The sequence below is a fragment of the Strix uralensis genome, chromosome 4, assembly GCF_047716275.1.
Source record: "Strix uralensis isolate ZFMK-TIS-50842 chromosome 4, bStrUra1, whole genome shotgun sequence".
In the NCBI taxonomy this organism is placed as follows: domain Eukaryota; kingdom Metazoa; phylum Chordata; class Aves; order Strigiformes; family Strigidae; genus Strix; species Strix uralensis.
The window spans coordinates 14502527-14526473 of record NC_133975.1 but is presented as its reverse complement, the minus strand read 5'-3'; the positions used below and the strand labels follow the sequence as shown (position 1 = coordinate 14526473).

The window sequence follows — 23947 nt, the reverse complement described above, 5'->3', positions numbered from 1 at the left end:
ACCCGGTTAACATAAAAATCCCAAACAATCTCTGATTTTACTTCAAAAACCAATCAGTCCTTTTGTATGTCATTTGCATTTGAGCAGATAAGAAGCTTACAAAAGTAAAATTACAGTGCTTACTCAAAAAACTAATCTCCACTGGGCTGATTTGCCACCAGTCCCTCCCCAACCTGCACCAATATTTTCAAAGATTAATTTTTCTCATGGCAAATAATTCACTTGCTGTCAATTTCAATTCTTAGACCAATAAATCAAAACCACTTATTTCTTGAAATATTGAAAAACCAAGAAGCTAAAAGGGAATACTTCATGTCTTGTGTAAAGTAAAAACATTGCATTTGTGTAAGGGAGAGAGACAGATGACTAGATTGTTTGTGTCCATGACAAACCAAACCGGTCAGGAGCTGGTACACCAAGTCTTGTGAGTCCTTAATGCAGAGCAGGAGCAACACCGTTTGGTACCCAGCTGCACAGCAGGACCTGGAGCAACTCCTGCTTGGCATTCAGTAGCTTAGAAATGTATAGCTGCAGGAGCTACTTAGTGGAGTGGCTATCAGCTCCAGACACCTTCTGCTCTTTGCCATATCCAAGCTCTCCTATAGGTTGTAGACACATAATTTCACTGAGATGAACTCATTTAGCCTCCAGAAATTCTCTTGGAACGATCTTGCAGTACCTTTAATTGCACTGTGGTCTGATCCAGATAGTCAGAGAAATGTCATCTACACAGGTTTGACCCATCTGGATCAACTGTGCAGGGAAAACTCCATTATCCATTGCTGTGTACATATGATTAGCATAATGATGTGTGTCAGGTGCAATATAATTTAGAGTGGGTGAAAAAGTCTGCTGATATACTGAACATACCAATCCACAGTATCTGTTCTTTCAAACTGGGCCTATACAGCTTATATATTAACTGCACTAGTATATATAACACTTCTGACAGGATCAGCAGAGTTACCATATATATATCAGTACAAATGAAAGAAAAATCTGGCTCCAAGTGAAAGAGGAGAACATCAGAAAGGATATATAGAGCTCCTCAAGAGCTGTGTCTCTGTGTCCATCATTCTAGCTTCAACATCTAAATAAAACTGTCCTGTGCTCCATTCAGAGGTCGTGACAGACCACAGAATCATAGAATCATAGAATACCAGGTTGGAAGGGACCTGAAGGATCATCTGGCCCAACCTTTCTTGGCAAAAGCATGGTCTAGAGAAGATGGCCCAGCAACATGCCCAGCCAAATCTTAAAAGTGTCTGATGCAGGAAGGCTGATGAGTGCAAACATTAGCCGTACTTCTGAATCTCTTCAGGTTTGATTTTGGGTTTTTTTTGTCTGTTTGGGTTCAAAACTAGAGGTACAGTCACCTCTGGAGGCCTTGTAGCTCTGTTTGTAGGGATTGTACTTACTTTGATATGTTTATCTGAGAGCCAAGGTGTAGTAGCAGGAGACCAATCATTCACTAACAAGTCCGACAGGTTGCTGGACAAAACTTGTCTCTTGTCATCGCAGCCTGGATTCCCAGAGATGTCAAACAGAGTCCTTGAAAGTCCTGGAGCAATGAATGGGTGGAGATTAGTCGAGTCCTGAGGGAAAGTTTTATATATCTCTACAGTGTTCTTTGCTCCTCCCCGAGTGTCTGCTTTCTGGTGACTCCCAAGTTAGTTAAATGTCTAGTCTGACCTAGTGTGGTTGGTCTCACATTGTTATGGAGTTTGATCAGAACTAACATGCAACCCTCCCCACCTGACTGTAGACATGCTCTTCTATGTAGAGAGTATTATTTCCTGACATATGAAATGGAATAGAGTACAAGCTCTTTCTGGTTCAACTTTCTGATCTCTCTTAGAAATCATTAACAATTCACAGATGCACCAAAAGCTTTCCTGGAAGATGACAGACGACCACCACTCCTCACTCAGAAAGAACAGGAAAACAGAGTGCATCAGCAGAAACACATGCTTGGAGTGAAAACCCAGTTCCATCAGCTGTTAGCATTCATGGATGAGAACAAGATTTCACATTTATTTCTGGATTGTTCTAATGGGTCTTTTATCTAGACTAAACATTCATGGGTACACTTTGAAATACACTCATCATTTTCCCAGAAATGGGAATAGTCATTGGATTTAAAAGCAAGTTCACAGCAGTCACTCTTTACTCTGCCTTCATCCTCTGCCTCATGGCGGCTGAATCACTGAAGAAATTACTCAAGACATTTTTCTTCGCAAGACCAGAGTTGCACCAGAAACATTTTTGCTGATCTGTAATCATATGATTCTAGAAACCAGAAGAGCTCTCTAGTCCTGGAGTAGACACAGTATTTCACTTATGCATTTGAGTTTTCAATTTGTAACTTTTTGGATTTTCTTTTTTTATCTAGAAAGAAATCAGACAAAATCTACACTTTACTCAAACAGTAACTGAAGGAAAATATCCCTCTCATTACATCTGCTCAATGCTACAATTACTTCATTTAAAATAACAGCAGTGTCAAAAAAGAAAATCTCTTAAACATAACTACGTATTTAAGCTTTCCTTTTGCAATTGCTCCAGGCTTAGTAATGCGCAACATCAGAGTAATTTGAATGTAATTGAAGCATTTTGGTTTTTTAACGTGTGTTATGGAATTCTGAGTCTCTGGAGGTGAGCAGACACCATGTGCCACCTACTTTACTATTTTGCTTCAGAGATTGGACTTATTGAGAAGTAAGCTTAATGCAAATAAAATGGCTTTCCCCTCCTGGTATTTGGCAGGCATACAGAAATGCAAGAGTAGAGTACCTAGAGATACTCACTTCTCAGGCTATGTTCAGAAAGAATCGAAAGCATTTAAATACAAAACAAACCATCTGTGACAACCCCTAAGCAGTGCCGCATTTCAGAAAGTGCAAGCCTGGGAATGAAAGTGAACCCGTATGTAACTGTCAATTAAAATAATCTAATATAGACTTTTCTGACTTTGGTGGGAGGGTAGGCACAGATTTTCTGGAAGTCCACTCTTTTTCATTTTCTTAGCATATATTTTACAGTTCAGGAGGTCTGAATCACATCTGTAGCCAACATATATTACACTCCTCATGGGAGAAAAGGTGAAGGAAGAAGCACTATCATTGTGGATCACCTCTCAGCAGTTCATATCCACAACTGGTGTAAGCTAATATAACTTTACATCAAAACTAATTCTAAAACAGTTTCTAAGAGAAGAGTGACTTTAGAAATAAGGTATTTACCATTCCCCATTTGGGAAATCTACAATATTGTATCTTAGACAGTTGCATTCAGAAATGAAAACCACAGAGTTTCTGTCAGTTTACTCAGATCAGGAATAAACAGAGCAATGGCAGCATAACCAAGGTAAGTAGAAACACATGGAAATTCCTGATTGCCCAGGCAGTATATATACACTATACATTGGCTGGCTACACCTTTGGATTTACAAGTTTTAAATCAGATCAGAATTTGGTCCTCAGAGTATTCAACAGGCAGTTCTGGGAAAGGATCCAGAAGAATTCAGTCAGTAACCATGAAGACTGTCATTTTATAAGATATAAGTTGCAGACTGAAAAAAATATGTATTGTTAGGCAGTAAAATTACAGTTTTATTTCTTACTGAATTTCAAACTACACTACAAGCTGTAGAAAATACTCAGCTAATAGAACATTGTGTGTATTTATTGAATCTGGAAAATACCCCCAGGACAGCAGCTCTCAATCCTGCCAGGATAATTTCCATAGGCACTGAGCTACAGTTGTATGTGTGTGTATACCAAGTGTGTTTCAAGGTCTTCCATTTTATTGCTGCTATTTAGTAAGCCATTTTGTCAACTGAATGTTATGGTTAAAAATGTAAAAACCCGAAAGGTATTCTAAATACTGTTTTATCAACATTCAGGTGTTAATCTATGGTTAAAACAGGATAGTAGTATGGCAGCAGTTCAAGCTCTGCTTGCCTTGAAAGCAGAAAGTCCCACCACAATCAAAGTCTGGTTGCAGGATAAGACCACAGCAGTGAGAAATCAGTGAATGCCTTTTGAGCAAATCATGGACTTACCATGAACAGGTCTGCTTAACTGAGAGCTACCCCAGGGCATGGCTGTGGCTGCGTCACTGCCCCTGAGGTCTCAGCTGTAACTCTTTCTTCCAGGTATTCCTTTCAAGATGAAGAAGACATGTTCATGGTGGTTGATCTCTTACTCGGAGGCGATCTGCGTTACCATCTGCAGCAGAACGTGCACTTTAACGAAGGAACTGTTAAGCTGTACATTTGTGAGCTGGCACTTTCCTTGGATTATTTGCAGAGATACCACATCATTCACAGGTGAGTGTATTTCATTTGAGGGACAGGCTGCTTGCTTTTGGCAAAGCAGAGGAATTTTATCACATATCTGATTACATGACTGTTTATTCAAAACCTCTGAAAAGTTTTCATTGTTATCCAAGGGTGGAATTTGGCTCTGAAAAGCTTTTTTAAATTGTTTTCTTTCTGCCCTCAGCCATTCAGTAGCCCCATATCCTTCTCATACTACCTTTTTCTTGTTCTGATCTCATACAATGATGTATGTTCTTCACTCTGGTCTTTAAACACTAAATATAACCCACAACAGCATCCTGGCTGATTTTAATTTATTTTTAGTTCTCCAGTGCCTCAGTGTTCCTGAACACAAAAATGTTGTAAACCAGTAGAACAACTTCACACAACATCAGGGAAAGGTCACAAAACCAAAGGCTGAGGATAAAGAACAATTTATTTACTTGCAGAATCTGCATGAAGGTCAGAAGGAGGAAAAGAGGTGGGGAAATGAAAGAAATCGTAGAAATAAATTGGAACAGTGATAGATGGTGCATCCTTTTCGCACTTCTTAGATTACAACAACCTGTTATTTTTACTGCCTTACAGCTGGCAATCATAGTATTCATGTCAAAAAATGTGTCAAGCACCAAGGTCTGTTTTCCTTAAACAATTTGGTGTTTAACTGAAGCAGCAGGGTAACTTCTCTTTTTGTGTTAACACAACAACTGTAAAATTTAAAATTATGGGCTTGAGCCTCTATTTTACTCTTTTTTAGCTAAATTCAGGATATTCCTTCCTGATTTACAGTGGTCTGAATTCAAAAACGCTTAGTTTTGTGTGTTACTGAAGCTGCATGTGAGTTTCAGAGACCAAGATCTTCCAGTGTCCAGTATAAAAAAATTCCTCCAAATATATAGAGAGTTTTCATCCCATCCATCTACCAGAGCTGCCTCATGATTTTGCAATAAAGAACCAATAAAAAATATGATCTGACTTTCTGAAGAGGGAGGGTCCATATGAAATCTCTCTGATCTGAGGTGCAGTGGTAGATGGCTGTTCTGTATTACTGAAACTCTGCAAGAAAATATTCAAGTAAACATTGCAACAGTTGATTTGCTTGCAATTAAAACTCCCACAAATATTGCATGCAATTTCTGAAATTTTATATCTTTAACACACTGTTATTATTTTAGTACATTTCCATGTATTTTGCATATGTTTTCCTTTCTCAGTGAATATTTTAAAAGTGGAGCTCAGAATTTCAGCTGACCTTTGTTTCTATGCCTTAAGGAATGTTCTTGGTGAAAAACAAATTGATGAGCGTTTTTCCCACCATTATTTTAATGATGAGACATTTTATGCAAATAGGCTGTCAAAACATTCATGAGAGAATCCAGTTCATAATCAAAACTTGTATTTTGCTACAAGCCTCTGACTTAAAAATGTTTCACAGAAAAACCTGTGAAAGGTGGCAGATGTCTTGAGAGAATGAATGAAGGACTGGATTGAAGTTATTATGGTTGTTAATAGTTTTTTGTGACAGTATATGCATTGCTGTGGTCCAACTGTGAAACTGGGCAAGACACTTTATTCTCTTCCGTTTTACTTAATCATGACTAGTGACCACTTGATTTCTTTTTTCTTCTGCACTTGTAGTATGGAGTAACATCACTGGCTTTCACACTTGGTTTGCACCAAGGCAGAGGAAGCCATGGGTGTCTGGAGCTGGTTGTTGGCTACATTTGGTGGCAAGTTCTGGGGTGTGGTTTTCGCTTCAGCTGCCATAAATCTCTGCAGCATGGCTGGTATCAAGAGCACAATGCTGATGTAAATTGGCTCAGGACCTGAGCCAGCAGTGATGCACAGTGGAGATGTGTAGCCATTACTTTATCATTGCAAACGCACCATCTCGGTCAGAGATGAAATCAGTGAGCTGGTTGGTGTTTATACTTAGTGGTAATAGACTTCAACAATATCATTGTGACCAAGTGCTTCCAGTCAGCATTTACACGCTAACCTACAAAACTGTGTTAGACCTTTCACTTTTAAATGAGTGCATTGGCAGCAAAAGGGAAAAAAAAGATTAGTGAGTCATGGAGTCATTGAGAGAGCCCCCTACTAAATTTTTTCTGGACTACAGAGAAAGAATAGTTGAATGATTCATCAGACTGGGTAGGTGGATTTTCAAAATGCAGTATTATAAAGAGCTGAATATATGGTGTGTGTCAGGAGTTTAACTCCTTCTCAATATTTGCAGATGTGTATGAAATGTGTGCAGGTTTCCATTACTATGGCATCCGGCAACATGACAGAATGCCTTTTTCAAGATTAACCTGCAGCTCCAGGAGTTTGTTATAAAAGGAAGTGATAATGGAGGGGACAGGAATTATCACTTGTGTATGAATGGATGTAGAATTGTCCAGATCGGTGCTATGCGAGTTCCTCTTGGAGATGCCTTGCAATGCCTCTGCATTTGTTGATGTGATTTTGAATGTGGCAATCATTTCACCAATAGAAGTATTGTTTTTGCAGGGACAACTTTAACCATAAATAGGGTAAAACCCACTACTGTTTTGGTATGTTTATGAAACTTATCATTTTTATTAATCACATCCATGTATATAAATCCATAGTTATCATGCACAATCCTGCAATAGTGGTTTTATTTATTATGGCACAATAATAAATGCTGCACTGTGTGTGTCACTTGCAACTCTATTGTAAATGTTTGCATTTGCATAGATGTTCAGTCAGAATGGCAAATACTTTAAAAGGAAAAGCTGTAAGTTTCAAGCTATGAATGAAAACTATTCTGAGCAAATTTTTCACTTAACTTACACAACGGCTAACTTAATATTGAGATGTCTCTAAACTGTTGGTCACAGGTAATGGCTACATCACAAACCCCTATTTCCCCACAGTCCTACTGTAATAATATTTTATTCACATTTCTTAAATGAAAAAGTAATTCTTTAAAAGCTGGATAAACAGTGTTTATCATAGACCCTTGGATCCTGTACACACAGAAAGGCTTCTGACAATTCACATGGTCTCATTCATTCTTAAATGTTGGATCAAATCCGGCATTCTGCATTAGCAGACATCAAGTTTCAAGACAGTATGACTAAACACATTCTTTCCAGTGCTGTTTGTATAATGCCAGTGAATAACATGTTGGACAAAAGTTTCCCTATCAAAGGATGAATCAACTTATTTCAGCCATGAGTAACTCAACCTCCTCCTTTCACAAATGTTGCTGTTCATACATTCCAATAAAACCACCTGCTTCCTCACTGAAGTAGGCTGCCCATTTTCATTCAGCTAGTTCTTCCAGCAGTAGCTCCAGTGTTGTCTCTCCCAGGATGCTCTTGCAGCTAGAGCCTTGGCTTGGAGCAGATCTGGCCCTGCACTGCTGCGGCTGCTGCCCAAGTAACACGCTTGTACTGACAAAATTACATTTTCTCTTTCTATGGGGGCAACTGTTAACTGCATTGCCCTTACAACTTTTCATCATCATTTGGCTGCCTTGGTTTTCATCTGCTCAGAAAGAAGGCTGGATGTGGCAGATGTCTGGAAAGGAAATTGCAGTAACCTTCCAGCATGATTTTAGGATACTGGACTAGCTGTTTGATCTGCATGCCCAGGGCTTTTTTATTTCAGTGGGTTTTTTAAATGCAAAATCATTTGTGTGTGTACGTGTACATATATATGCACACATCTAAATTTTTGTTTGAAGCACAATATGATTGGAATCAGTCTGACTTGGTGAGTCTGTGCTGTGTGGCTACTGTGATCACCACTCTATTGTCCAATCCTGCAAGTTCTGCTTCCAATGGAGAGTGGCATCAGGAGCTATTCCAGCTCTGAACAGCTACTCAGCAGCAGTGCAGGGTGGACAAAAGCTAATGGAAAATGGTGACAAATTGAGCATTACATATTCCTCTGCCAGATGATCCACTGCAGAGTACGAGTGCCTTGTTGCTAACAGCTAGACAAGATGTACTCTTCGTTCAGCACTGCTCAGCTGGACTATGGCGTAGGAGACACCTGTGTGTTCATTACTGTTTAGCTTTTCAAGGTGCCCAGCAGTCTGATGAAATAAGATAATACATCTAAATGGTTAGACTCTTCTTTAAAATGGGCCTTCCCAGTCTCTCTTGTGATACCATACACCAGAAGAACAAACTCTGATTTAAAATGTTCCCTTCGTAACCCTGTCCATTTAGTATGTAAGCAGTAAATAGTTTTGGAAATTATTTGAAAATGGAGAATTTGACCTTTGTTGTTTTTCACAGATGTCACAGGCAGAATAGTGCCAACCTGAGATTTACCAGGACATATTAAAAGGACACAGTTCCTTACGGATTTCAGCTCATACTACTAGTCTTTTTCTTACATGTGTAGATAAAGAAGAAAATGTAGTAGAGTCTGAAGTAGATGAAATAGAAGAAAAATAACCGTTGTCTGACTGCTGTTCTCAAGCACTACCAAAGATCATAACAGGTCAAGAGGCCTGTCCATTGAATATTCTTAATTTGTCTTCCCATGTCTCTTTATCTCACAGTATTACATTCTTTGAGCAAGTGCAAGCCCATGTTATTTCCAAGGACAAATTTCAGGAACTGAGCAATGAGTTATGTAGAAGCAAATTAGAAAACATATCAAACCAGCCAAAGAAGAAACACCATGTAAACCACAAAGCACAGAAAACCTGCTGAATGCTTATGAACCAGCACTAATCAAAAAGAAATTCACAAATTATATGCACAAAAGGTATTTAAATTTCAGTCGTGTCCTTAAAAAACGAATTTGATATCAAAGATATGAATATGCAGAGAACAAGCCTTTCAACTTTTGAATGGAGTTCTCTACCTACAAGAACAAATTAATTTTACTTCTGTTTGGCAACAGTAAAAGAAAAAGTTATTTGATATACCAGATGACATACTGCAAATAAATAAAGTTGGTTTGGAAAAACACTGAGATTTCGATACCCAGAGACTAGATTACTAATGAAGTAAAACTGCCTGTATTGGCGAAGAGACACAGGGAACACTCTGAGATGTGTGATGCCCCATCAGGTGCTCCAGTCCTGCCACTGGCAGTGATATAATCTTTTATTGTGAGCATAGTGAGCTCTCCCTTCATCACTCAGGTGAAACACCAGAAGACATGCACCATACCCTCACTCCTTTCATAACCAATCACTGAGGAATCCTCGTTGCAGTCAGCAGGGTATTGCTTGGTTCCTTACAGTCTGGCCTTTTCTTTCATCCTCCTTCTTCTCATTAATGCAAATTTATAAGAATGTACTTACATGAAATATTTTGTTTAGCCAAGGAAAACTCATCTCACCAGCCCCACATCATTTAAAATTCAAGTGTCCAGAAAATGTTAGGAGGGGGAAGCATCTGAACTGTAGACTGAGCTTGGCCAGCTATCTTGCATTAGGTGACAAACTTCCCGTGGCCAAAGATAACCTAAATTGAGCCCATCCTAAGTGTTTGTTTGTGCTGTATACAGCTCTAGAGAACAAGTGTCCTTCACTAAAAAAAAAAAAAGTTCTGTGACTGTAGTTGGTTTTCTTATCGCTTGCTTCTCTGTTTAGAAACAGACAACTGTGGATATGATCTAGACATAAAGGAGTGCACAACATGCATCTAGAAGAAAAAGTTATGTCTTATTACTTCTTCTATAATGCAACTAGAAAGAATTTCAAACATTTTTAACTGAACTGTAATTTTTACACACTGATTTAAAGGTTTTCCTGAATCCTTCCTCACCTCATTGTTATTTAGCTTCAACCAACAAAATAAACATGGAAAATCCTGTTTTTTTCTAAAACTCTAAAATCACAATACCATAACTAGGGATTGTGGACTTATATGTGTCTGACTTCCTCCAAATAGTTGTAGCTCCATACTTCTCACTACCAGAAAACACAACTTTCTTGGAGCAAGAGGGAATCAGCATTTCATGCTGTTCATAGATAAGTACACAGGAACAGAACACAGTGCAGAGAAACTGAGACCTAGGCAAATTCAGACTCTCTGTCACATCAGGAAGTACAAATCTTTCTGAAAATGGGCAACAGGGAATTACCTTGCCACAGATCTTGCTGCTGCAGTGAGTGTGATAGCCAGCATTGTGGAGATGCCAGCAGGTCCATGTGTGCCTGGGCTCAGCATACTCTTTTCTGTGGAGTGTGCTCAAAGGGAACATATAAAGTCCATGTAGATATTATACACCAGTTTGACAGTTCCATGCTCTGTATTTCCCACTTTCCAGTCACTGTGGCAGGGAGCATAATGTTGGTTTGAATTTATTCATCTACATCTGTCTTCCAGAGTGTTTTCTTAAAGCCCATCTTTACTTTTGTGCTGGGGTTATAATGACTTTCCTATGAACTGCTTCTAGTTTCTGCAGGGTGCACCCCCCACCTAAATCAGCTGCCATCGCCTGTCTGTGTTACTCTTTTTCCCCTCCATCCGGTTTTCTTTAATAATTCCTTTACATTAACCTACCTTTTAGGAAGAGAAGTCTTATACAATCAGTCTTCAAGGCACATGATATGTATTAAAATACAGTTTATCACCCTGTTGATGGATAATGAAATTAAATGGTTTCCTCCCTTCCCCCACTCCTCAGTATTAAAATTGTGATCATGAATCATTTTCATACATTCAGACACTGAAGCAGAAGATGCTGACAGAATTGAAGCAGAGCTCTATAGTCAAGATTATCTGAGGTCTTTATTCACAAATCTGATCGGGTTTATGCTAGTTTTCTGCTTTAGTATATTGCTAGTTTCTCTGTGGCCAATGCAGTGTGAGTGTTATCAGAACCATCTTTCTTTCACAGGAATCAGTTACAAATATCTTGGTGTTGCTTTAAAACTTCAAGTGATTTGAATATAGGCATCTGCTCCCAACTTATAGATACTAGCAAAGTCCAATGTATTAATAGCATGTTGATATTGTAATTCTAAATATAACAATCAAGAATGTTAATAACAACATTTAAATAATTTTCAATAAGTAATTAAAATGATTAGGCATTCCTAGAGAGGCATAAGAGTATCTACAGTATTAATTGCCTGCCTCATATGGCACTGCCTGGTTTACTCTGGTTTAGTGCCCCTCCACCCCCCACCTGCCATCCCAGAGTGGTGCTGCTGTCCCAACCTCCCTGTGACAGCTGGGAGGGGAGGAGAGTCTGAATGAAAGCTCCTCTCACCAGCAAGATCAAATTAACAATGAAGTGAAATCTTAATTAACAGGAGAAAGAACAAGAGCTAACCCCCTCTGATACAATATTGATCCTTTTTCCAAAGCTTTGGTGTTAATGTTATATTAAATATATTCTGATGTGTTGTATTTTGGAAATCTTACAACATCATTACTGTACGCAGGCATATTCTCTCCACTGAAGTGTCAGATTTGCATGCAATGTGCTTGAGTCATTTTTTTTGTTTGTAGTCAGTGAAGAAATTTTAAATCTTTGATTAAAGTATGTAGATGTAGAGAGGGAATATGGAAAAAGACTGTAAACTTTAGGCTGAGAGAAGTATAAATCAATAGCACCATATGGACAATTGCTTCTTTCTGCTGTTTCTGCTTAAGTGGTTGCAACATTTTCTCAGGTTGGATGAGCAATACATACTTAGAGTATTCTATCATTCCCTTGGAGATTTCCCTACAATGTAAATTTTTTTTAATATATGGCAAAATAATAAAGACTTAAGGTAAAAAGTGCACATTTACATTACTTCCTCATGGGTGCAATAGTCTTTTATATCTCAGGAATTCAGTAGATTGTCCATGGTGTAGCAGAAGGCATTTCATTAAAGGATATTGCAATTTAAGCTTCCTTCCTGACTTAGAAATGCATTCAGCAGCTTTCAGTACAGCTTTGATTTTTCAGGTGAGATGTGATTGGCTTTGTACAATTTTTGACTTGGCAGATATATGGAGGGATGAGAAAGAGTAGTAGTTGTAACACTGATAATCTGACAGAGTTTCATATTTCAAAACAAATCATCTGGTGGGCAGGGACTGTAATTAAGATACAGATGGCCATGAGATTTTTTCTGCTTAAGTTGGCTTCTCAATTTTTTTTCTCTTGCATTTATTCTCTATATCGGTTTTTGGGAGCTCCTCAAGACGTTCCCTCAAGGTTATTTTCAAACGTTTCTAACCCTTTGTGAACTCCTGTTCCAATCCCCTGGATGGGTTTTACAGAGGAGAAAGCACAGCAGCTCAAAGTTTTGATGTTGTATGACATACAGTCCTACCGATGAGCCTCTGCTTCTCCCAACATTTGCGCACACAGCTTACACTTATCCCTGGGGGATTTTCCTACTTACCTAGTAGGGGTAATTGCACTTTCCTGCAGCAGAGGACACAAGACAAGCCTGCAATTCAGCAGTTGTGGTGCTCTTGCACGTGCAGAACTGCTGTCATCACGGAAAGACCTTAAAATATGGTGTCAAACTGGGACCTTGCAAGGTGGGAACAGCACTTGGTAGGCAGTACAATTTCAATGAACCAAAATTTATTAAATTAGATGCTGGTGAATTTGGTCATTCTCTACACTGACGATCAAAATCAGTTTTACAGAGAGACGAACAAGAATGAGAAATTACCTCTCTCCAGTGGCTACCAGTTTTTGTTCAGTCATTTATCTGTCATTTATTCAGTCATTTATACACATGAAACTTCAGTGCTACTCCGAATGCAGAGGAGTTGCTTTCTAGTCTAATGATAAAAACATCACAAGGCTGGAGCCTCTCTTATTCTTTTTCCTTTCACAGTGACTATTCTGTGTCTAATCATGTTATAGTCTCATGGTTTATTTCAGTGATATTCTTATTGCACATTTCATACTCTTTTTTTTTTAGATTTGGGGGTTTAATTATGAGCACAGGTAATTTAGAAGATAAATGTGAGTTTCTTATAAAACTGTGGGCCCTCTTTCTGCTGTCAGGTTTACTTCAGATTGTAAGCATTTTGAGGTTCAAACCATATTTTTCTATGGCTTCATTCAGCCCTCAGACTTCATTAGTTTTTAGTGAAAACCAGCACTGCTTAAAATCTCATCTTTCTCTGTAGTTGTTATCATTTAACGTCAAATTATGTGTAATGGAACTGGAATGATGAAAGACTTCATGAATGATAAAAAACACTAGAAGAAAAATAATGGCAGAGAAAGTATCAATTTTTTAACAGTGTCAGAAAAACAAACTGGTTGGACAGCTCTGAATGTCTGGCCCGTGATCTCACAGTTTGGACCTTCAGTGTACATGGCTGAGCAGCCAGCTGAGCAGCTATGCTTTGGAGAACCAGTAGCAAGAAAAAAAATAAATTGGTGGTAAGATAGATGGATTTGGGGGTACTGGGAAGACAAAGGACTTTATCACCCTGCATAAAATGCAGAGGAGATTTCCAGAGAGACACTAGGAGGGCTGAAGAAGAGACTGGGGCGTGCAGTGTGATGTGGGGTGTGGGCAAGGAAAAGCTGCTGTGTAGAGGGGCAGACCCTAAAAGCCAAAATCAGGAGTGACCAGAGAGAATGGAGAACATAGGAGAGAGGCACCATGAAGTGGGGGGGTACAGTAACAGGGGAAATAGGGGGTTGATGCCAGTATATGAATTCCAGGTCAGAGGGGTAAGGCTTACTGAAGGCTGAGTGGTTTTGACTATGTCTCTCCTGGTCATAGTCATGGTCAAACAGCTTTGTTCACCAGCTGTGAAAAGCCTTGCTCAGAGTTCTGCAGATAGGAATTAATACACTGCCATAAAAATTGATCTCTCTGTGCATTCCTAGAAAAGATGTTGATGTAGGGAAATGCAGTCTTAGATTTGCTATGTTGCTCTCTCAGGGTGTTACAAAAATTAAGATATGGTCCTCTTTAAAAATATCAGATCAATAGGTCTACTCAAGGAGTGTCAAAGGTCTATTTTGAATGCAAGTCAGTAAACAATAATTAACTCATTGTCAATAATCAATAACAATGACTAATGTAGTCACCTAATGACTTGCTGCATGGAAAACCTATTGCCAGAATGCTGCATTTCTCAGCTTTTATGCTAATTAAATGTATTCATTATCTAGAGTTCTGCCTCTGAAATCCACAGAGACTCACAGCTTTCTTCTTAATTTGAGATGCTGTAGAATTTTCCCCTGATGGTGCTCCTTCAACTCTCTTCTGCAAACCTACTCAGTCACAGAAACACTCTACAGACAGACCCCAATGCAAACACATGCACTTACATATGTATAAGGAGTTGAGCACTAATTAAAGTAACAGCTTATTTCCCTGAGTCCCAGAGTACCTCTGCTGTTGAAACTAAGAATTATGAGCATATAGGTAAGGATGTCCATTGCCAGCCAACAGTCTTTATCCTATCATTACTGTTTAATATTTGCTTTTGGAAGATATGGTGTCAAAAAGGAATATTATACAAAATCTAAGCTCGGAAATTGAATTATTAAGCCTTAATTGTCTACATTTTTGAACATATACATCAAATCAGTGTAACTCTTTAGTTAATGGGAAGAATGGTGGTGCTCAGTCAGTGCCTGCTCTTCCCTCCTAAGAAACACTTGGTCACCAGTTTCCTTACATCAGACAAGATTTTATCTCCCTGAGATGAAATGTGTCTCCAGTTGTACAAAAGCAGCTCTGTGTGGCAGTGCCAGGTTCCCTGAATGCTGCAGACAGCTGGGCTTGTGATGGCCACCTGCCTGGAGGGAAGCGAGGAACCCCTGGGCTCCTTCCTCAGACATCCCCCTTTAACCTCACCTGGTTGAAGACCATATAGACTCAGAGGCTTTCATGCCACAAATGAGGAGGATGTTTTATTTGATGGCAGCAACTAAAAAAATTCTTAAGCATGGAAGGTATTTTAACCACAGCACAATTTATCACATATGAAGGGCTGCATTCTTTGTGGTGTGAGATGACGTCAGACAAGACAATGAGAGCCAGAAGCATGACTCCTGCAGGAGGCTTAAATACCTGCCTGCACTTCTGTGATAACACTTTACAATAATTTGACTTGAGAACATCCCCAGTTGTTTTCATAATTCCACACAGCATGCAAGATGTTTCTTATGTTTTTAAAAACTTATTCCACAGTTCACCAAAATCTAAATGCAAGAGTATATATTTTTTTTAGTTGGCTGTCCAAGCAAGTGGATAACTAGTCAACACAGTCCACAGAATCTAAAAAGCTATTCAGGTCACTCAAAACCAGTCATCTGAATAGCTCTACACTCCAATGACTGTTGTTTATACATCCATTGACTAAAAATGGAAATATAGATGCTTAATTCACAATAGAACCTAATCCAAGTATCTTAATCTGAGATCTGAATCTCATCTCTATTTTCAGTTGAATAAATACCAGGAATAATCCTTACAATAATTTCAGTACAAGTAGTTACTGTAACAGCTTCTCTGCACGGGGTGTAGTTTAAACACACCTTCACCCATAATATATTCTTGGCTAGTAATCTTAACCAGGATGTTGCTACTACAGTCTGTGGACTCAAGTAATATTGTCAGTCTTTCATTCGTTATCGAGGTTCACCAAGAGGAGTTGGAATATTTGGCTGTTTGATTCCAAGCAATATATTGCTGCCATCTCTTACAATAAGCAGACTTCTTAAAAAGTAGCGTACTGGAATAAAAATTGTGGTTTGGGCCACATGTAGCCTGTCAAGTCTCATCTATCTTAAACAACAATCTACAGGAATGCACATATTTATTGCTCTGTGAGTTTCTTTGTAAATGTTTCTTCTTAAAAGCATCCAAAGTTATTCTTAGAAGTAATTTACTACATTCCTTTTCAGAATAGGTGAGGCTGTAGGTAGAAAAGTGCCATGAGACTTCTGTTCAAAACATTAAAGATAGGTTGGAGGGAGCAAATGGAGCATAAAACCGGATATTTGCTCCTGTTGGTGGATTTCACAAGAAGACCAGACAGCTGCTTACTGACATTTCAGGTAGTAGCAGGTCAGTTTTTAAAATAATTTACCAAATACAATTTTCTTTTCAAGCATAGACTCTGCACCTCCCATCCTGGTCTACTGCAGCTCACTTTTACATATGTTAAATCTATAAAACCACCAGAAGGGTAAGCATATGCAGGACATCAAAGCTCACTTGACTGTGGAACATACTCAGCCTCTGCTCAGTGTTATGTCCTGGTTGTGTACATTATGGGGTCTGAAGCAGTCAGTTGAGGAATAAATACCCAAATACTTACACCCATGGGTCTCATGCCACAGGCATGAACCAGTGGGAGATGATGGCAGCGGTGAGGGTGATGGGGAATCTGACTTCCACGCTAGCATTTGGGGTTTCGGATCAGAGTGACAAAGGCAACATTGCATGGTTGTTATCTGCTTGCTGATCTACAGCCCTTCTTCCCACTACAGTGTACTGCTGAAACTTGGATCAGCAGAAAATGTGTTTAATGGGAAGCTTCACTGCTGCATAAAACATGACTGCCCAGGCACTCACTGAAAACCTGAAACCTTTGGAAGTTGCTGTCAGCTTCCTTGGCCTTCATGTGAAGCCCACCATGCTGAATCATACTTTAATTGCCATCCATGTTGGCTGTAATTAATTTCACTTTGTAATGGATGGATGAAGAAAACTCTTAAACAATGTGATACTATTAATATGGATACTGCTGTTCTAACAGGTGTCTGATGAACTTTTACATATGGAAGTTGGTAGGGCTTTTAAGGTAAATTTTAGGGCTATTATACACTAATTACACACTATGAACAGTGGCTGACTTAAACACATGTGTGTGTTTGGAATCCTGTATATTTTGTTTCTAAGTTTGTCTAATAAACTGAACAAACTCTAGGAAATGTAATACACTTGAAAGGATCTATTCTATATTTCAGGCAGTGAAAAAAAAAAAGGAGCAGATATATGAATTTCAGTTGTTGCAAAACACCACACTTTTGATGCTAACTTTTTGCAACAGACAAAGCCAAACATGCTTATCAGTAACAATGCTCTCCTGATTTATCTTTAGGCAGAGGAAATGTCATCAATTTCTTCTCTCATTTAGTTTCACACACGGATTTCTGCCCATGTAGATTGGAAGAGGACCTATGCCTTTTACTGGAAGAAGACTGATATTTGTGCAATTGCTGGCAGAGTACGCACTGAAAACATTCTTGCCCTTATTCCTAGCCAAAAGCTCTCACATGGTATCATGGAAAGAAGCATCACTATTGCAATGTATATGCTTCTCTGCTGGACCAGAAAATTCCTTCCAAATACCACAGTCAAGTTAGTGTCTAACGAGTCATGCACTTCCCGTGGTTATTAGAGATGTCACCTGTTCTTGAAAGCTGATTCATGTGTAGGGGTATGACCCTTGTACTCATACTCACAGAAGGTCTCAGCAATACTTGATGCTACAACACAGAAAAGATTAGAGTCATCAGCTGTGAGGTTATCAACAAATCACTGTTGCATGGTGATGCTACATGAGTCCTCCATATGATGTGGAGAAGCATTTGGCTGAAAAGGCTTTTATTTGAAATGTGGTGATATTTTGGCATCATCATAGTGTTGACAGTAGTTCAAGATTCCCCCGAGCGCTACCCAAAAGTCCAAGGGCTGTAGTCATGTCTAGCATTAGCTCTAGAAAGCAGAACTAGCAAAGGAAGTGGCACATTTGTTGTTACTATGAGTCCTTCAGGCAAGATGAAAACTAACCATGAGATTGCCAGCAAGTTGTTTGTGCTGGTTAATGTTCGCTTGGAAAACAACCACTGTGTCCAGAAGAGGAATCCTGGATAACATAGTCTGGGCTTTGCTATGTAAAAGCTCAGTTTATGTGGCCACAGTGGTGGGTTCCAATCCCAGTCTCTGAGACATTATACAGTACAACACAGAGGAGGCAAAGTACATGTTCCTGTACCTCTTTGGACAAATCTTTCTAGCTTTTATAGCACATAAGATTCTTCACATATTTTTCTTGCTACTGCAGTATATAATTACCTCTGTGATAAAGTCATATTGGATCTTCTGAAAGAACAATATAATGAAATATTCCATGTTTAATATTTTTATTTTAATTTAGCATCTACGCATACTCAGGAGCTGAACCTAGCCAGAGAAGACTATTATCTAGCTATATATATCCAGAAATGTGAAAGGTTCGGTATAGGATTCCTGTTTCCTAAAAGGCCATTTTCTGCAACCTGGGATAATGATATCTACTGCAACTATTTCTCTAGGATAAAATTGACAAATACAGTATTTCCAAAGACCACTGGCCATTCAGACAAATTTAGCTATCATTACTGCCACCTATTGTTACAAGTAGAGAATTGAAGATATTTTCATAATCGTATTTTTCCAAATAGAGATAAAATTGGAAAATAACAAGCTTGTTCCAGTTGAGGTATTTGTAAATAAGCACATTTTTATGCCTTGTTTGACAGCTTTATTTTCAGAGCTATATAAAATTGGCTAGTACAAATGTTAAGAAAATTCAAGATCTTCATTGACACCCGGTCAGAAATGGTACTAAACTCAAAAGGAACCACAGGCACCATAATGCTCAGCATCACAGCAACATATTTCTATATATGTAGGTACTACAATCCCAAGCCTTGAGCCAGGTGTCCAGACACTCTTTAGAGGTACATAGGAAGAGGTAGGGTCTTCAGAGATGTTCATTAGTGAGAGCTTTTTCACTTGTCGGAATTATTACAGCAGTCATATCTTGCATACATACTAGAAAATAGTCTTATGTCCAAAGAGAAGCAAAAGGCTCCAAAGTGTGATAATGGGCTGGATGATATGATTCTGATTAATATCATATGAATGCATGCTACCAGATAATTAGTTGGAAGTAGTTATGGATTTTTTTGTTTCTGCATTAAACCCCACTTGGAATGGGAATTTCAGAGAAAACAAAAGATTTCAAATAAAAGAGAAGATTTTGTATATAAAAAGATTTTTTTGCAAGGCCTACTGACTTTTTGAGTATCTGAGGTTCATGAATAATGCATCACAGATTGCATAATAACAAAATTACATATTTCTGATTAGTGATAAATATATTATTTGGGACTGAATGTATAGAATATTTTGTCAAAAGTGTTTCGGTGTTATGGAATGATTTTCAAATCCTGAAACATTTACTCACTTTTTTTTCAAACAGAATTCTGTGGAATTCTATTAATTTCTAGATTTAAAAGTTGTCTTAGTGGGTACTGTGAGATTTGAACATATAATTAAAATATCATAAATTAAAACACTGTGATTATTAAAACACTGTGATAAAACCATATTACCTTTCAAGTTGTAATGTTTGTTAGTCTGAGCCTTTCTTGAAAGAAAGAGTTAATTTTTCTAAGGCTTCTATTTACCTATCCACACACATATACCTATTTGAAAAAACCAACTTTCTTCTGGACGTTGATGATTCTGAAATGGTACCTGGTAAATCACTGCAAAACTACAAATTTGGCTCTATGCCTTATTTGGAGTCTGAAATGTAGATTTTTAATTTTTTTTCTTCTGGATGGAGATGGGGCTGACTAAGTAAGTTTCACTGGATGGAACTTAGACCAATTAATATTTTAGGCTTTTTGACATTTCAGACTAGAACAGGACACTGGAAGTGATGCCCTTTGACATTGCAAGTTCTCTGTGTATAACATGCTCCAGAAAGTGCAAATGGCAATGGCTGGGTTGATTGAATGAATTATTGTATCCTTTGCTTCTCAGAAGATATATTTATGCATGGACATCCTGGTGCAAAATGGAAGTTTATTTTGCTTTCAAGCAGAGTTAGTGGATCTCAGCTGTGCTGGAATTTTCTCCTTACTCAGGAGAGAAATAGGTAAAAAAGGTGCATTCATTTTTATTCCTATAAATAGCTCAGCTCAGTAAAAGCCATGCAACAAAAAATTACCTGTGTAACTTGTCTCTGGTTGTCAGTGAATTAGCCCAAGTTTAAATATGTAAAGATCAGGATCAGTACTTTAAATTTTGTCATTTCAATCTCTTGTTTCTTCATTTACTGTCCACACCTATGACCAGTGGCTTTTATTAACAGATGTTGTTTCCTAATTCCCATTTCAGTCAGATGTCATAAACTGTGAAAGCCTGTTTCTGAACTTAATTCTGGTGTGACTAACTAAACCTAAAAAACCCAACAAAAAATAAAAGGTTCTGGTCAGTTATATTCTGTAGTATATAAATAGGTTATGAGCAAATAATTGAGAATAATTTAATATATAGAGAATCAGGTCCTCAGTAAACCGAGGTTATTGGAATGATCCCTGCATAACTTCAGGTTGTTATCCAGAAGTTGTTGCTTTTTATTGTGCTTTTTTTTTTTAATGGTAGCAGCTGTCTTCTAGACTTTAACACTTGCATCTAATAGTCAATGTAGAGTAGTCTTCATACAGAATTCCATATATCCAAGAATACAACCAATGCTCACTTTCAGTCATGACTGTTGGGACTATTTTGACAAAGCGAAGGCAAACAGGATCATGAAGGTCATTGTAGGTTGAAAACTATTTAGTGTGACTTTCTGTGATCTTAACACAATTCCCCCCCCCCCCCCCCCCCCGCCAGTGATAACAGTAACTTCAGATGCCTATTTCTACATAAATAAAAAAAAAAATATAAGAAATGAGCTGCATAATAAAGAAAAAAGCCTTTAAACTCAGTATTCCAAGGTTTGTCCTACACAGCACGCATAGATTGTCAGCACTAAAGAGAAGAGTACAAGAAAAACTTTATTAGGGTTGAAACAATGTCTACTGATACCAGTGTAATCCTTCCATTGACTTCAAGGGCCTTTGTTTGGATCTTGCTTCTTTTGCATCCTTATAAGAATGCAAAATCCATCTAATTTAATTTCTCTATTGGATATTTGGAAACAATCTCTGAGAAAAAAACCCTTGCATTCTGCAAGAGCATAGGCTGCCTTAACTGTAAGCCAATGAATTTTAGTGATACATGCGTAAATATGGGCTCACCACATCCAGACTGAGACAAGCATATCTTGTGACCTGTGGAGTTTTATTGCCAGTAGGCTGTAGACATTACCACTGCCCCTGAAGGAGGCTCGTTATGGGCTGTAGTGCTAGGTGTGGTTTATAGGAAACTTACCCAGTTGCTGCTCCTGACCTGAAGGGTGGAGAAAGCCCTTTTTGCTCCCTGCAGAACTTGTTTATACATAAAAGGTCATGGGAAAAATTCAGGTTGGAAGGGACCTCAGGAGGTCTCTAGTCCAATCTTCTGCTTAAAGCATGATCAGATATGACATCAGACCAGGCTTCCCAGGGATTTTTGTAGTCATGTCTTGAAAAACTCCAGGAATGGTGATGACACAACCCCTCTGGGCAGCCTGTTCCACTGCTTGTGTGTCCCCACAGTGAAAGTTTTCCTTTATATCCAGCCTGAACCTCCCTTGTTTCAACTTACACATGTTGTTCTTATGCTAGATTCTGTACTTTGAATGAAAATGAGTATGTGTCTTCTGTCTATTCAGATAAAAGCACTTAACTGCCGCTTTTAAAAATCTAAGACTTCATTTCATGAGTTTGTACACGACTGAGTTTTCTCTGTAAGTTGCCTTTGGCTAATGGAGAGTTGAAACCTCAGTGGTCCTCATTCAGAGAAAACCATTAAAAGGTGGAAATAATCCTAATAGTTCATGCTGGTAAAACTGCTATCAACTGAAATGCTCATAGATATTACTGTGGGATTTTAGAAGCTCAAGAGAATGGAAATGTGATAATACATTAGATTCTGCTCTGAGCCAGCAAGGCAAAGAGTGAAATCTGTCAGACATGAAGTTGAAAGGATGTACTTCAGATTTTTGCTGATACCAAATAAAGGGTTAGGGGTTACTACACATGTGAATTCAGACCCATCCAGAGCTGTCATAACTGGAATATCTCTTCTGATAACATTAAAAAGCTGCTTGGACTGGCAAAGAACAGCTTTCTTTGTTGGAAACCCATGAAAGCTTTTGATGAAGTAAGTAGAATATATAGGCAAAACCAAAAAATCACAAATTTAAACACGACAGAAACCAAGCCTATGGTGTTTGTATGTTGGCTGCAAACTATGAAAGCAGAATAAAACAGATGGGCATTGTTAGTTTTTTCAATTCTCACAGGTTTAAGGAAAAGCATAGATCTTGTGTTTCAAAAAGGTGAAGGGAAGACAGCATCTGTACTTGCTGTAGAAATGCTTTCCTAAAACAATTAGATTAATCTTAGCTGGAGGAACTGTAGCTGGTAGTTCTGTTATTCACATCAATGGCTAAATCTTTGTTTAAGCCTCTGAAGCATTTTTACACAATTATGTCTTGTAGTAATCAACTTGAGTTTAATTCTCAGTTGTATAAATAAAACCCTGTTTGTTTAGTTCACTTCAGTTTTATGGAACATGAACCTTGCTTTCATGTTCCAAAAACAAATAGAAAAGTTCTATTGACCATCTAGATACTATTTATTATTTGATATGCCTGTCACATCTCATCTTACAGATCTCTTCTGTTAACTATTTGTTCTTTACTCTCAGGGAAATTTTTTGTTCAGCCTTCCCCAGCCTTTTTCTTTTTTGACTGTTTTCTTTCAGATGCTATGAAATCAGATACCCTGAAGGACCTACCTTGGTTTTAAATTAGAGCATGACATCTTTTTTTTCAATATTTTTCTGTAACCTACTTAGAATTAGTTGTTATCAATGTGAAGTGGTAGTCAATGAACCAGCCATTACCTTTTTTCCTTGAGAAAACCAGGCAATTCATGGTTGACTTCACCAGCCACACACCTTTTATTTCTAGATCAACATGTCAAGTCCAGTAGGTATCAATAGAGCTCAAAAGTTACAATGTCCTTATTGCTAATTTGTAGCAGCACAGGTGAAACTTTTATGGAGATTGTTCTGCATTTCAGGCTTTAGAGAAAATGGTATCATCACCTTTTTCAGTCCTCTTTTCTATGACTGTTTGACCTACCCAAGGGACATAAAGTGTGACCTCTGGAAGGTTATTTATTGCTATTAATCCCAATGAGTAATTCAGATTCTCCCCTTCTGATGTATACATACAAATTGTGTCCTTCATTTCATCTGGTACTGGCAATATAATCACCTAGTTTTGCTCACTCTTACTGAGGTTTCTCAGAGTCCTCTTGAAGTGAAATCATCTTCATTCTTTTACCACTTCACATAGCTAGTAAAGATAGCGTTACACCTCTCCAGTGCTGAACTGCAGAGCATTTCAATTTTAACCTCCTTTAGTGCTGAAGGTAGGTTATTTATTCCTAATATTTTCTCCATGAGTGTTCAAGCCCCATGACAAAATTTAACATATGGAAACTCTGGCTAGCTTCCGACTGCAATGGACTATATCAAAGAATAGCTAAGTTCCACACATACAGGCCTCTCCCAGGTCTCTTCAATGTTTCATGAACTTCCTTGTAGCCAAAAGGAGGGGGAATAGGAACAATGGACTTGAACTTGGATACATTATTTGTCGTAGACTCACAGAGTAATTCAGGCTGGAAGGGACCTTCAGAGTATTCTAGTCTAATGTTCTGCCCAAAACAGGGTCAGCCTTCAGATCA

At 38.3% G+C, this 23947-nt stretch overlaps 1 protein-coding gene across 1 annotated transcript in view; it reads left to right on the top strand.

Annotated features, from left to right (window-relative positions):
• The window catches only part of STK32B (serine/threonine kinase 32B), a 183298-nt gene that overhangs the window by 92937 nt on the left and 66414 nt on the right, over positions 1-23947 (top strand). Inside the window, exon 4 of the mRNA XM_074865036.1 lies at positions 4157-4330. Within this exon, the coding sequence (XP_074721137.1) occupies positions 4157-4330 (174 nt within the window). The remainder of the gene's footprint in view (positions 1-4156; positions 4331-23947) is intronic.